Here is a 15,166-nt window from a genome sequence, read left to right as displayed (position 1 = left end):
TATAACAAGAACACATTTGTTTTTATAGCATTTAATCTTTTGAATAAAATTAACTTGTACAACAATAAATAGAATATTTCAATGTTAGATGCCCTCAGAAGACAAACCCACAAAATGATATTTCTAACAGTGTCCACCAGTAATCTCCTTTAGTTTTTGTTTTCTCTCCTTACCCAGTGCTGAAAATTCAAACATAAAATGGATAGCAAAACTATGAAATGGATAAAAAATATAATTCACCCACTACACTAGAATTCTTGACTTCATAAACCTATTCCCACCAAAATGTAGTTTTTTAAGCAAATTAGCTTGCAAATCCCTAAATAACTGTTACTAGCTGAAAAACAGTTCTTAAAAATTTAAACCCTCTGGAGAGTTATATCGAGTTGTGTTTTTCTTTAGCTTTTTGTTTAAATAGCTTGTTATATTTTTTCTTTTCCCTATCAATGGTAGGGATCGAAGATAAATGTTTCTGTTACCTTTTAAATAAATTAGGATGGTTGGGTGTGTGTTTGTGGCTTGCTCTAGATGTGAGATGTCACATGAACTTTCAGAGGTCACAGTTATTGTTTTACTTGTTAAAAGAGACCTCTCATGAAGCGGGGGTAATCGGTAAATGTATATCAGATAAAAGCAAAAACCTTTTCATCAATAAAACTTTTAAAAATGATCAATGCTTTTTTTTTTTGCGCCCCATTTCCCTCAGAATCCTCACTAAAAGGTAGACTAGAAACGAGATACCCAGTTTCTCTACAAGTCACACACGTTCTGTTCAGTGGCCAGACGCTCACCAACTCTCGTGCGCAGAGCTCTGTCCTCTTCTTCGCGAGACTTGTCGAGCCGGAAGTGTCCGAGGATTTGTAGCGAGGCAGTGCGCCACTTCCGCTCGAGTTTGACTGGAACTGTAGGAAGGCGGGATTCTCACTGCTGCTGTCGGGTCCCAGGGGGCCGAGGTGAACATCTGCCGCCGCTTCTCCTTTGATTGAGGTGGTGGAGGGGCTCGCTGACGGTTGCTTTGGTTGCGGGAAAGGAGGACGGAAAGCGAAGGTCGCAGTTTCGGGTCGGCAGGATGCGGGTGGCCGTGACCGGCTGCTGTCATGGAGAGCTGGACAAAATATATGAGACACTAGCGCTGGCGGAGCGGCGGGGTCGGGGACCTGCCGACCTTCTGCTGTGCTGCGGCGACTTCCAGGCGGTGCGGAACGAAGCTGACCTGCGCTGTATGGCCGTGCCCCCCAAGTACCGCCACATGCAGACTTTCTACAGGTTAAGTCCGTCCCTTTCGTGGTGCTAATTCCCTGGGACACTCCTCCACCCAACCCCTTCCCTCCCTCCCTCCCTTTTCCCCATCTTCCCCCACCCCCTTTCTTTCTCTCTCTCCTTGCTTCTTCACTTCCTCTCTCCCTCTTCTCCCTTCCTTCTCCCTCTTCCATTCTCTTACCCTTTTCCTCTCCTTCCTCCCTTTTCTCCTTTAGAAATTCCCGTTTCCTTTCTTCCTTTAACCTCCAGATGCAGGTCAAATTATTTATGCCGCCCTCCTCCATCTTCCTTTCTGGCCAGCAAAAGGGGAATGAGTAGATGTAACAACTTGCGTTTTGAACACCCAGGTAGTTTGTGGGTCTCAAAGTTTTACTTTGGATTGAGATACAATGTCCCCAGTGCTTAGCACATGGCCTGGCACATAAGTAGGTGCTTAATAAATATTTGTATTGAATTGTTGGAGGACCCTGGGCAAAATCACTTAACCTCACTCAGTTTGAGTCTCATTTTCTGTATCTGTAAAATGTGGGTAATAATAGCATCTACCTTACATTATTTTGAAGATCAAATAAGATGGTGGCTTTACAAATGTTAAATGATATGTAAATGTGATCTCTCATGTAAGGCACTAGTATTATAAAGTGCCGGGTAAATATATCCTCTTTAACAAGCATTTTTTTCAGTAGTTTGCAGTTGTCAGTGAGATTATAAAGCTAAATGGGAAGAAAAAAAGTGTCTGGCTTCATTGAGTTTACCCTAACCTCCTATCCCTAAATCCAGGTCTCCCAGAGTTCCTGTACTTTCCTCTCACACACACTCCAGAATGACCTGTTCTTCATATGTAGTTGCTCAATGAATGCTTGAATTGAATTGTCTTCGTGGGAAAATTTTAAGCATATTGAAGCCATTACAAGCAGCCTGTTAACTAGGATTGTATAGCTTAATTGACAAATTTATACCTGTGTTCTAGGTATTATTCTGGAGAGAAGAAAGCTCCTGTTCTCACAATCTTCATTGGGGGAAATCACGAAGCTTCTAATCACTTGCAGGAGCTACCCTATGGTGGCTGGGTGGCACCAAACATATATTATCTAGGTATTTGCTCTTTATTTTTTGTTACATGGAGTGACGGGAGGCATGAATATGTTTTTATTTGTCCCTTTAGGTATAAAGTGTATGATGTTCTATGAAATTCAAAATATTCCTATTCAGTCAGTGATGGTTGCCAACATGAGGACTCAAGGATCCTCAAAGATGAAAGGTTTAAAATTTTTATGGGAAAAAATTTACATGCTCTAGCCAATGGCCTTTTTACATTGATCCATATGGAAGACAATTGGAAATATAGCCATTACTATTATTATTATTTTTTAAACCCTTACCTTCAGTCTTGGAATCAATACTATGTATTGGTTCCAAGGCAGAAGAGTGGTAAGGGCTAGGCATTGGGGTTTAAGTGACTTGCCCAGGGTCACAGAGCTGGGAAGTGTCTTAGGCCAGATTTGAACCTAGGACCTCCCATCTCTAAGCCTGGCTTTCAATCTACTGAGCTACCCAGCTGCCTCCTCCTATTATTTTTTTTTGTAAGTTGAGCCATAATATTTTCTAAATGGTTGGAGTGTTAAGTAAGAATCATAAATGTCAATCTGCCCATTTTATAGGTGAAGAAATTAAAGTTTAAGCTCACATAGTTCTTGGTACCAGTTTTACTATCACCTCATTCAACCCTCTACCAAGACTAAATTTAGTTTGATTTAGTTTATCATTTGTTTTCTTGAGCATCTGAAGGTTTTGTACAAGTTAATTAGTAATAAATTGCCAGATTATTAAATTATATTTTTATCGATAATCTTAATTTCAAATCTGCCAACAGTTGTTAGTTATAGTAACTTGTAATAATTTAACCCGGTTTAAATTTTTAAGAACTGTTTTTCAGCTAGTAACAGTTATTTAGGGATTTGCAAGCTAATTTGCTTAAAAAAACTACATTTTGGAGGGAATAGGTTTATGAAGTCAAGAATTCTAGTATAGTGGGATGAATCATATTTTTTATCCATTTCATAGTTTTGCTATCCATTTTATGTTTGAATTTTCAGCACTGGGTAAGGAGAGAAAACAAAGACTATAAAAGAGATTACTGGTGGACACTGTTAGAAATGTCATTTTGTGGCTGAAATGTCAATGAGTTAGGATTTTGAGTAGAGGTCTAAATCCTAGACTGTATTTTCTATAGTATAATTAATCCACAGTTTGTAGAACCAGTCAGTTTATTTCATAAGGCCAATCCCAGTTTTCCAGGTGATTTCCTTGAAAACATTTGAAGACTATGGAATAGCATTATGAATTCTTAAGTGATATAGGATGGATTGTTTTTTGTTTTTTTTTAAACCCTTACCTTCCATAGTGGAATCACTACTATGTATTGGTTCCAAGACAGAAGAGTGGTAAGGGCTAAGCATTGGGGGTTGACTTGCCCAGGGTCACATAGCTGGGAAGTGTCTGAGGCCAGATTTGAACCTACGATCTCCCATATCTAAGCCTGGCTCTCAATACACTGAGGTACCCAGCTGCCCCCAGGATGGATTGTTTCTAGTCTGATCAGCTTTGACCTTTTCCTTTCCAAAAGGGAAAAGAAATTTCTGAGTAAGCTCAAATACTTGCCTGATATTATGCTTATTTTTTCTTAGTTTTATTGCTGCTTTCTGCTTTTAGTCATTTGTTTATATTACCTCTCCCTTCCTTTCTCACCTATTAAAACTTCTCTTATTATCCTGGTTTTAGACCCAGTCAGTTTTTCCATTATTCTATGCCTTCAAAGTTTATTTTTAAGCAAGTGACTCTAAAAATTATTTCTAGTCTTGATCCATACCCTTAGTTTTAGTCCCTATTCTACATGTCCCTGTTACTTCCAGTTTGGCCATGGACAAATAACTAATTGGAATGTCTCTTGTTTCTTTATCTGTAAAATGAAGAGATTGGTTTAGATTATCTATGGTCTCTCTTGAATCAAAATCTGTGATTCAATAACTATTTGTTGTCTAAATTTGTCTTGCTGTCTAACCACAATATAGCCAAAACTTAACTTATCTCAAATAACTAGCTTTCCCCAATGACTTTTTCTTTAAGGGTACCATCATCTTCCTGAGTTCAAATCAGACTTTGGTCACTTAGTACTATGTGCCCTGGGCAAATCACTTAACTCTCATTTTCCTCATTTGTAAAATGAAATGGAGAAGGAAATGGCAAACCACTCCAGTATCTTTGCCAAGAAAACTCCAAATGGGGTCATAAAGAGTTGGACCTGACTCAACAATTCAACTCAGCAACAACGAACCATCATTCTTCCAGTCATGCTGGCTTGTAACCCAAGCCATTTTTAATTTTCCCCTCACTATTATTCATTCTTCAAGTCCTATCAAATTGAATATCTTTTCCATCTGGCCTTTTCCATTCTTACTATCATACCAAGTCCTTGTTCCCTCTTTCCTATACTATTGCAGCATCCTACTAACTGGCCTCTTTGCCTGCCCTTCTCCTGTCTGTTTTGTGTATTATAAAATTTATTCTTCATAAAAATTGTTTTTATCATGCCATTTCCACTTGGTGGAATGCCCTCTTTTCTATCTCAGTTTTATTTATCATAACCCAGTTTCTTGAAGGCTTACTTGACTTCTCCTTTCTGATCCAAGGAAGAGAATTGTAGCTCTCCTGCATTGGAAACTTAGCTAGATACGACTTATTAATGATAAAATAAAGGATGACAGCTAATATAGTGCTTTTACTGTTCATTTCTCCATTAGATTCTTAAAACAACTTGTTGAGTTGGGTAATGTTATTAATTCCATTTGCAGATGAGGGAATTGAGGCCTAGTGAAATTAAATTACTTACTCAGGGTCATATAGCTGATAAGTATCAGAGGCAGATTTAGACCTTGGTAAATCTGACTCCACATATAGCACTCTACCATGTCAAAAACAGGTGCCAGTCTGTATTAGTCACTAAGTCCCATATTTTTTGATCCTGAATATGCAGTAGCCTACTTGAAGCTGCCTGTCACTGTCAGTTGTACCAGTCTTTCAATTAAATTGAATGACTCCTGAATGTTGGAGCTTGTCATTCTTTTATTTTTAGAAGGAAAAAGGAAATTTTAGCTTCTTAAAATGAACTAGTCTAGGAAAATTAAGCATATACCTTTCAGAAACCGATCGTGAGTAAATTAGATAAGGATGACTTGGGCTTAGTAAAACCCATTTTATGCTCTATAATTCCACTTATGGACAGACATCAGTCATTCTGGCTATTTCTGATCTTGTGACCCCTCTCAGCTCCCTTTGAGAGAAGGGACTAAGCCTGAATAGTTTATCTCAAAATATCCTAACCCAATTGATCTTCCCTTTTTTTTGAACAGTCCTTTACTACTTAGCATTTCCTGTCTTGTATTATTTGTTTTATTTTATGTAGGTATGTCTTCTTCCCCCAAGGAAACACTGGTGGAAAGGGCACTAGGCATAGAGTTAGAAGACCATTATTTAAATACCAGCCTTATTAATTAGGTATTATGTGACTGCAAGCAAGTCATTTAACCTTTCAGTTTCTGCTGTACAAATGTAGTTAGTGTTATTATTAGAGATGCATCATGATATAGGGAAAAGATTGATAAATTGTGATTTCAGAGGACTGATGGTGATGTGTTCCTTCAATTATAATCAGAGAGATGGTGATGAAATTGTTGATTAGTTTTGCTTTGACTAGTCTTATTTGTTATAGGATAGGCTTCCATTAAGGAAGCAGTGGGTGAAATCATTAGAAAGTGACAATGGTATCAAAGGAAAAGATAATAATGACATTTAAAATTTTTCTATGTCCAGGCTTGACTCTGCTACTTAATAATTATGTCAATTTTGGACTAGGAATCAGGAGGCTTCAATTTTTCTGTGTCCAGGCTTGACTCTGCTACTTAATAATTATGTCAATGTCTCAAATTCTTAATTTCCTCATGCATGAAATGGGAATAGTTATACTTGGGTTTTTTCCCTTATGGAGTTGTTTTGAAAGTCAAATTGCTTTATCTTAAAATTCATTATTTGTTGCTGATTGCTTTTCATTTTAAAGTTTGTTTAAAGTAATTTTCTGAGAATGAATTAATTGGCATAGTGAATTTAGATTAATTATAAACATGAACAGCTCATTTATTTAGCTCTGAGGTCATATTTATGATGTATAGTATTAAACTTTGAAAAACATGGGGATTTTACTTGCATATATAATTTTTTCAGGCTATGCTGGAGTAGTTAAATTCCGCGGTGTAAGAATTGCTGGAATTTCTGGTATCTTCAAATCTCATGACTACCGGAAAGGTAATATGACTTAGAAAGTGCTACATAGAATATTAAAGATAAAATAGCATTATTTGCATAGGCATTTCTTTGGGAACTCTCATAATTTTAAAACAATTGGCCAATAACATAATCCACAAATTAAAAGCCTTCTTACCCCATAAATAATTCACATTTAATTTTTATATAATTTCATGATAAAAATAAATCTGTTTTGACAATTCAAAAAGTTCCAGATTCCCAAAATATAGAAACAACTATGATGTAACAAACCAATTCTAGCATGTTTTAGAATTTGTGAATTGTTTTGATGGTTAAGAAAGTGTAATATTCAATGATTTTAATGTAACTTATTTCACTTTATTAATTTCAGGACATTATGAGTGCCCCCCTTATGATCAAAACTCAGTAAGAAGTGTATATCATGTGAGAAATATTGAAGTCTTCAAATTAAAACAGGTATGGGAAAAAGTATACTAAAGCAGTCTTGTAAATAATTTTTGTAAAAGTTAAATTCCCTACAAATTTTTAAAAATAATCAGATTGGTGCAACATTTCTTTTTTTTTTTAACATTTCTTAATATAGTATTAGATGAACATACCTATTGATGCTTATTAGTATTCTTTTTATGTTTTGTCTCTTCAGTTCTACTGCTAATAATGCCCTCCATAGATTTATTCAAATCCAATCTTAATCTTCACTTTTTTATTATTCCTAAGTGATTTTTCTCTTTTCTGATGCTTTGTAGTAATTACTATCTGTAATATTAATTTGGCAACTAATTAATCATACACTGTTGAAATGTTATAATTTTAGTTTAACTCTTAAAATTTTGTTTACATTTGTATACAATTTGTCTCATCTGCAGTTAGAATGTAACAGCAGTTAGAATGATAATAGGGACTTATACTTTTTTTTTTTTTAAACCCTTATGGGGGCAGCTGGATAGCTCAGTGAATTGAGAGCCAGGCCTAGAGATGGGAGGTCCTAGGTTCAAATCTGGCCTCAGACACTGCCCAGCTGTGTGACCCTGGGCAAGTCACTTGACCCCCAGTGCCTAGCCCTTACCACTCCGTCCTGGAGTCAACACTGTGTATTGGCAGTGTCTGAGGCCAGATTTGAACCTAAGACCTCCCATCTCTAGGCCTGACTCTCAATCCACTGAGCTACCCAGCTGCCCCTTATCTTATACTTCTTTATGTTTTCTGACAGTTGCTAGCATGTTGCAGGTTTTATAGTAGGTGCTCAGTAAATGTGTGACTGATAAATTCCCAAAATATATACCACAAATTGCATTAGAAAGTTATTAAAACGGTTTACTGATTCAGGCTTCTCAGAACAAGGGTTTCTTTTTGCCTTGAATAGCTAGATAACTTCTAAAAGTGTCTTTATGTTGTACTGGGAGATGGGGGAGGTCTTAATTTAAGCATCAGTAGATAGAATGGCTAAATGTCTGTATGGCCAGGGGAGGGATTATGGAGGAAGGAAGTGAGAGTCCTAATTTCTAGGTCAGACAACCCTTAAATATTGTTTTGTTTTATAGCTGAAGCAACCTATTGATATATTCCTGTCTCATGACTGGCCAAGAAGTATATATCATTATGGCAATAAAAAGCAACTCCTTCAAACAAAATCCTTCTTTCGACAAGAAGTAGAAAACAACACGTTAGGAAGCCCTGCTGCTTCAGAGCTTTTACATCATCTGCAACCTACTTACTGGTTCTCTGCACATCTTCATGTGAAGTTTGCAGCTTTCATGAAACATCAGGTAATATATATCAAATATGTAGTTAGATTTTTGTGGAAACATGCAATTCCTACTTATGTTTCTCAGGCCTTTCTCTAATATCTCACTCCTAAATGAGCTTTTCCCTATTAAGACCACAACTTTTTAAAGTGGACAATTCATATCTCACTTGGACTCATTGGGGAAAATATGTTGACCTACTATGTCATTTCCTCGTACCACTTTGTGTGAAAAATGTTTTGTAATTGTGTTCATCCTGGTACCACTTTCTGGGCTGATTAATTATATACACATCCCCTTGATGAAAAACTCTTTACTTATTGTTCTCCGTATACCTATTGTATTTCTTTTCTCTGTTCCTTTGCATAGGCTGTCAACCATGCCTAGAATGCTCTCTTTTGTCCCTTCTTCCTCTTGGAACCCATAGCTTGGCTCAAATGGTACCTCTTTCAATAGATCTTTTATGATTTTCTCCCAGTTGTCATTCTCTCCTTCTAGTCCTAGTCCTAAATTACTTGGATTATATTTGGTATATATTTTGTACTTTACTAATCTATAAACTTGTTCTATCACCTAAGTGATATTTAAGTTTCTTGAGGTCAGAGACTGTCTTACTTTTGTATTTCTATCTCCAAAACCAGCACAGTGCCAGGCACATGGTAGGTACTTAATGAATAATGATTCCCTGTATAAGTGGGTAATTATTATATGAAACAAACCAGTGTTATCTGAGGAGAGTTTTTTTTTTAAACCCTTACCTTCTTTCTTAAAATCAGTACTGTGTGTTGGCTCCAACGTAGATGAGTGGTAAGGGCTAGGCAATTAGGCTTAAGTGACTTGCTGAGAGTCACACAGCTAGGAAGTGTTTGAGGCCCTATTTGAACCCAGGACCTCTTGTCTCCAGGCATGACTTTCTATCCAGTGAATCACCTACCTGCTCTTGAGGAGAGATTTTTAAAGAGAGTTTTTTCATATTGTGTGACAGAGAAGTCAAAGTGGATAAGAAGTGCCTCAGAAAAGACCACTGGATATGGTGATTAAGAGATCATTGATGTTCCTTGGTAGAGCAGTTTTAGTATTGCAGCCTGGTTTGTATTCATTAAAATGGGCAAAAGAAGTGAATAATGAGCAGGAATAGCCACTGGTTATAGATTACTCCTTCAAGAAGCCTAGAAATAGAAAAGAGAAAAGAGATGAGGTGGTAGATTGAGGACATACAAGGACTGAGGGAAAGTTAAAAGAGGGGGAATATCTAAAGTTTGTCTTCCTAGTTTCTAGGCACAATATTTTACTGAGTAGGCTCTCAGTAAATTCTTGATTTATTTTTCTTTAAGTTTTTCATACATAATTAGTTAAATTGCATAGGATCTTCTTAGTTCTAAGGGCCCAAATTGAGGCCTCTTGTCCTCCCCTTGATGTGCATTCCCAGAGACTTCAAATATTCATGCTCTTATTTAATTTACTTCTCTAATTCTTTTTCTGTAGTCCATGATTCCTAGTCTTTCTTAAAGGATGATTGAATCTGAGATTACAGAGCTAGGGGCAGAAGCCGTGTACCATAAGAAAGGAATAAATTTCAGGGGACCAAAGAAGCTTGGTTACAAGTGCTATTGCTGTGGGAGGGGAAACAACGTCCTGAAATGCATCTTTGGTAAAAGTAGCCAACCTTTCAACTCTGGGAACTGTAGAATTTTTAAGGCAATAATAGATCTCTGACATGATCTAACCCTACTTTAGGCAGGAAACTGAGGCTCATATTTTACTTCACCATCATTTCTGAATGATCCTTTCCCCCTTTCCTAATTAACAAATCACCACTTGTGACAAAGAATTTTAAAGGAGAGAACATTCAGGGAAATTGATAACTAACACATCAGTAAAGTCTAACAGCACATTGTAGTGCTTTTTACCCATAATCCTCCAGCTCTGGAAAGAAGAGAAAGGAATGCATTTTCTCAACTCTTGTCCAGTGCTAAAATGTATTAAGTTTCAGGTTTTTTTGTTCTTTCTACTTATAATATTGAGGGACATTGTATATTTCTTATTCTGCATGCTTCACTCTATTAATATGAATATTAATGAAACATCTGGATTTTTGATAGTTATTCATTATGACACAGAAATATTCTATTACATCCATGTGTTATAGTTTTATTTAGCTATTCCTTAATTAATGGATGTCTACTTTTTAACAGTTAAGCCATAATTTATGTTTTCTAGGCCAATGATGGACAGGTACCAAAAGAAACCAAATTTTTAGCCTTAGACAAATGTCTGCCCCACAGAGACTTCCTACAGGTAAATATGAAATAAGGTAATTGTCTTCTATAGTGTTTATGTACTTGGAATATAAAAAGTAATTTTATTTATCCAATCAGTGAAGATCCATGTTTTCCTGTTAGAGTACATTTGTGTCAGTCATAGAATCAGTAGATTGTATGATCTTTGGCACATCAAAATTAATTTCTTTGTATTTCAGTTTAATTTTTTGCAAAGTACTTGTGCTACCTGCTTTATAGTGTTGAAAAAGAACTTCCTAAAAACTTTAAAGTGCCAAAGTGTAATAGTAATATATGTACTTTCGTGTTTGTGTATTTTGGCTCATCTTTTTTTTCCAGTCTCTTATTTTCACATCTCAGTTATTTCTGTATATATTCTCTTTCCACCATATTCAGTCTTTCCTTTACAATTAACATTGACTGCATCTGGATGATTTAATGGCTTTTCTTACATAATTCCATGTGGTTTTCTAGAATGATTGAGCTGATTCACAATTATAGGAATGGTGTACTAGGATGTCTAAAAGGTGAAGTACAAAATTTAAACCTGTGTCAGAAAATGACATCATAAATAATAAATTCTAAAAAATGCCCTATTTGGGAATCCAGGCTTTGATACTTTGTGATTACTATTATTTTAAAATACCACTTACTGTCATCATTATCCTTTTCATAAGGAAGAAGCATAGGTGTTTGAGAAATTGGAATTTAATTGGAAATTATAATTATTAGAAAATTTCAGAAATAAGTATTGCTATTTTAGGTGATCCAAATAAGGTGTTGTTTTAAGTAGCCAGAACATATATATATATTTAAAATGTTATATAACTTTGAAATTATATTTCATAGTAAACAACTATTTTGTAGTATATCTTAACACTTTATATTTTTTCTTTTTGATAATGAATCCTGAGGTCAGACCATTGATTTCTTCCTTGAAAACAAAAGTAGGATTTATTAAGTAGTAAAAATAGAGATCATACTACATTTAGTTTTAATGGCAATAATGTTAAAATGAGTAGATCTTTCCTAAATGTATTCTTTATTTTTACATAGATAATAGAAGTAGACCATGATGCAAATGCACCAGACTATTTGGAATATGATCTTGAATGGCTCACTATTCTAAAGGCTACTAATAGTCTTGTAAATGTGTCACGAAGCTTATGGAATATGCCTGAAAATAATGGCCTCCATGCAAAGTAAGTTAAATCAGGTGCTATATTATTTTATATTTTCTTTTTGCGTTTATGTTTTGTATATGCTTATCTCTGTATATGATATTCCCCTCTTCTCCTCCTCCCACTCCTTCTGTATATTGTGAACTCCTTCAAGACTCGCCTGTTTTTGTCTTTATTTCCAGTGCCTAGCACATCCTAGGAACCTAGATGCTTGCTAAATAGCTATATTTTATTGAAAAGAGTTTTTCTCTCTCTGATATGTGCCTGACTTAAAGTAAGCCCATTATGGAGGGACATTATTCATAAATAATCATCAAAATAAATTGAATTTTCCCACTGACCAGTGTAAAACTAGGCTAATGTCATGTATATAGAGTAGTCTAGACACCTAAGGACTTATCACCTAAAGGGAAGGAAAGATGATGGCCACTATATATACCATTACACATGTATTTCAAAAAGTGCTTTTTAGAATAAATTTTTTTTAGAATTATCTTTACAAAATCAAATATATTATTTTTTTACCGGTGGCCCTAAAATTAAATTCTAATTTCACATTCTTTATTGTTTAATTTTATCAAGATAAAAATAAATAATGCTTTCCCCCCTCCCCTCAATATTTGTAGGTGGGATTATAGTGCAACAGAAGAATCTATGAAAGAGGTATTGGAAGAAATGAACCATGACCTCAAAGTTCCATATAATTTCAGTGTGACAGCTATATGTTATGATCCCAGCAAGCCCCAGAAACACATGGAATTAGTTCATAGGATCAGTCCTCAGACCACAGAATTTTGTGCCCAGCTTGGCCTCACTGATATTAATAATCGAATTCAACAAGTGATAGAAGAAAGTTCATTGCGTGGAGACTATGAGGAGGACGTGGACAGTAATGGATCAGAAGAACCAAGTGAATACAACACAGATAATTCTGTCTTATCTTCTTCAATTAACCCAGATGAAATAATGCTTGATGAGGATGATGAGGGTGAAGATAGTATTACAGGTATACATGGTGACATTAGTACTCCCTCGGTGGAACCCTCACCCGATCATCACCCTCCTGATTTTTCAACAAGCTTTTCTGACATTAGGATTTTACCAGATTCCATGGTAGTATCTTCTGATGGTACCATGAATTCTACAAATGAACTGGAGAAATCTAGTGAAAATCAGGATTCAGAAGAAGGGAGGAACTTAAATGAGAAGTCCTTGAAAAGACTAAGTGATGAAACTGGAAATGGAAACCACTTACAAAAGAAAATTAAGAGAAGGAATCAAGCTATCTATTCTACAGAGGATGACAATAATTTAGAATGAAGAGGAAAGACTTTACATGAACTTTGTGTTATACAGAATAAATTGTTATATATACAAGCAATTTAATTCCTTTTATAGTCAGATGACATTTAATTTGGATATTTGTACTTGGACCTAAACTAGCATTTGTCAATGGAATCAACACAAGAAATTTCAACATTTGCTTCCGGGGAAAGTAAGGGGGGTTTTGTGTTTAACTTCTTATATATTCTGGATTAAATACATTTTTTCTGAAAGCAAAAATATATCAATAATTTTTCATTATACTCAGTTTACTTTAATAAACTTGAGTTATGCCAAAATAAGCTTTTTGGAGAAATTGGATAGTTTTTAGGGCAATTTCATGAATCTTAGAACCATATACATCAGACATATTATTAAGGGTGTAGTAGAAAGAGCATAGAATTTGTATTCAATGCACCTGAGTCCTGAGTTTGAATCTTTAATACTCCTTGTTTGTGACTGTGAACAACTTGTAATGTCTGAGCTTTGTTCCTTCATTTGTAAAATGATTATATTTGTACTATCTCAAGGTTATTTTAGAGGAAAGCATTTCTTAAATCTTTTATGTCTTCTGGCCAAGCGAATGGGTCCCCCCATCCTTGCCTGCTACTCAGGGTCAAGTGTTCATTGTGTTGGGGGAACTGAATGCTCAGATACCACTGCTAATGGAGCCTTAGCTCTGCTGTTTAATGCTGGGCCAAGCATTGTCCTTTTATTCTTGGGTCAGTCAATAAACATTTAACACCTATTATGTTCCAGACATTGTGTTAAGCACTGGATCTGACTGCCTCATGCTGAGATGGGAGTGTTGCAATAGGCCTTACATCTGGGTCCTTCTATTGCAGAGGTCTGACTATACTTTGCCATACCTAACTCCTCCCTGTCCCCAGCTCCTCTCTGCCCTGGGGAGAGACTGCCTCCCTTTACTGCCACTGCTTTCCCTGTTGCTCAGGGGCTCTGTAGTAACTGCCTCTGTTTAGGTCTGACCCACACTTCCTCCTATACTTAGTTACTGCAAAGCAGTGTTGCCACTCTCACTGGTTTCTTCTACTTGATTATACCAGGAACTGCTACATGAAATGACTTGGGCAACTCCAAAGACTGCCCAATCATGCAAGGGCATAAGTTGCTCTTCCTGTCAGTGGTAATTCTTTTCAGTGCTGGAGATTCTTCCTGCCAGTTGGCCCCCACTGAAGGATTCAGGAGCTTCTGACATCTTAATGGACAAAGACTGCCCCAAGATTATGAATATCTTTATCTTATCCTTATGAATATCCTTATCCTTATCATGCTCAGAGAATGCCAGAGCCAGAGCTACCTTTAGGCCAGTACATGTGCTCTATTTGCCAAATGCAAGCATTTTTGTTGGGATGGAGGAGGGCACCTGGGGTGCCTCAATGAAAGCTCCAGGTAAAAAGTTCACAGTTTGAAAAAATAGAAAGGTTCAAATAAACTGCCCTCAGCAAATTAACTGGGTTCCATTTTATAACTCTGTCCCTATCCTAACTCCCAAATTCAGCTGCTCCAAAAAGCCAAACCAATTGTTCTTTCCCCATTCACACAAATGTGAATCTCTTTTAAATGGGAGGGGCTTTCTTCAAGTATACTTCTGTTGAGGCAGTTAGAGGATAGTGACCATTGGCAATCCAAAGGCATTTGGTCCCAGTAAGGGAAGAGCACTCTATTTCTATTGTATAAAGAAATCTCAAACCCTCTGAACTGCTTTTGAAGGTAAACCAAAGACTAAGGAAATCTTTTAGTAGAAATAGAGGGTTAATTAAAAAGTAACTGAGTATAATCTAGATCAGATTACTTAACTATCTCAGAGAGGGGAGAGGAAAGGGAAGGAGAGCAACAATTTGGATCTGATTATTAAGGAAACTTGAAAATTGTGATTACATGTACTTTGAGAAAATAAAATACCTTTGAACAACAACAAAAAGTTAATTGAAATAACCTTCACAGTTGTAGAGTATAAGATAAGTCCAGGTTATATAAATGATCAATTTTACAGATGAAGAAGCTAAGGGCTTAAGTC

At 36.1% G+C, this 15,166-nt stretch overlaps 1 protein-coding gene across 1 annotated transcript; it reads left to right on the top strand.

The window, feature by feature from the left end:
* Positions 1-859: 859 nt before the first annotated feature.
* Positions 860-13,876, top strand: DBR1 (debranching RNA lariats 1). The gene is made up of 8 exons (XM_001375530.5): positions 860-1,266; positions 2,231-2,355; positions 6,538-6,618; positions 6,971-7,056; positions 8,142-8,366; positions 10,566-10,643; positions 11,681-11,826; positions 12,432-13,876. The coding sequence occupies exons 1-8, from the start codon at positions 1,070-1,072 to the stop codon at positions 13,123-13,125; spliced, it is 1,632 nt and encodes a 543-aa protein (XP_001375567.2). The 5' UTR covers positions 860-1,069; the 3' UTR covers positions 13,126-13,876.
* The last annotated feature ends 1,290 nt before the right edge of the window (positions 13,877-15,166 follow it).

This window comes from Monodelphis domestica, chromosome 4, assembly GCF_027887165.1.
Source record: "Monodelphis domestica isolate mMonDom1 chromosome 4, mMonDom1.pri, whole genome shotgun sequence".
Lineage (NCBI taxonomy): Eukaryota > Metazoa > Chordata > Mammalia > Didelphimorphia > Didelphidae > Monodelphis > Monodelphis domestica.
This window is presented reverse-complemented; position numbering and strand designations above follow the sequence as displayed.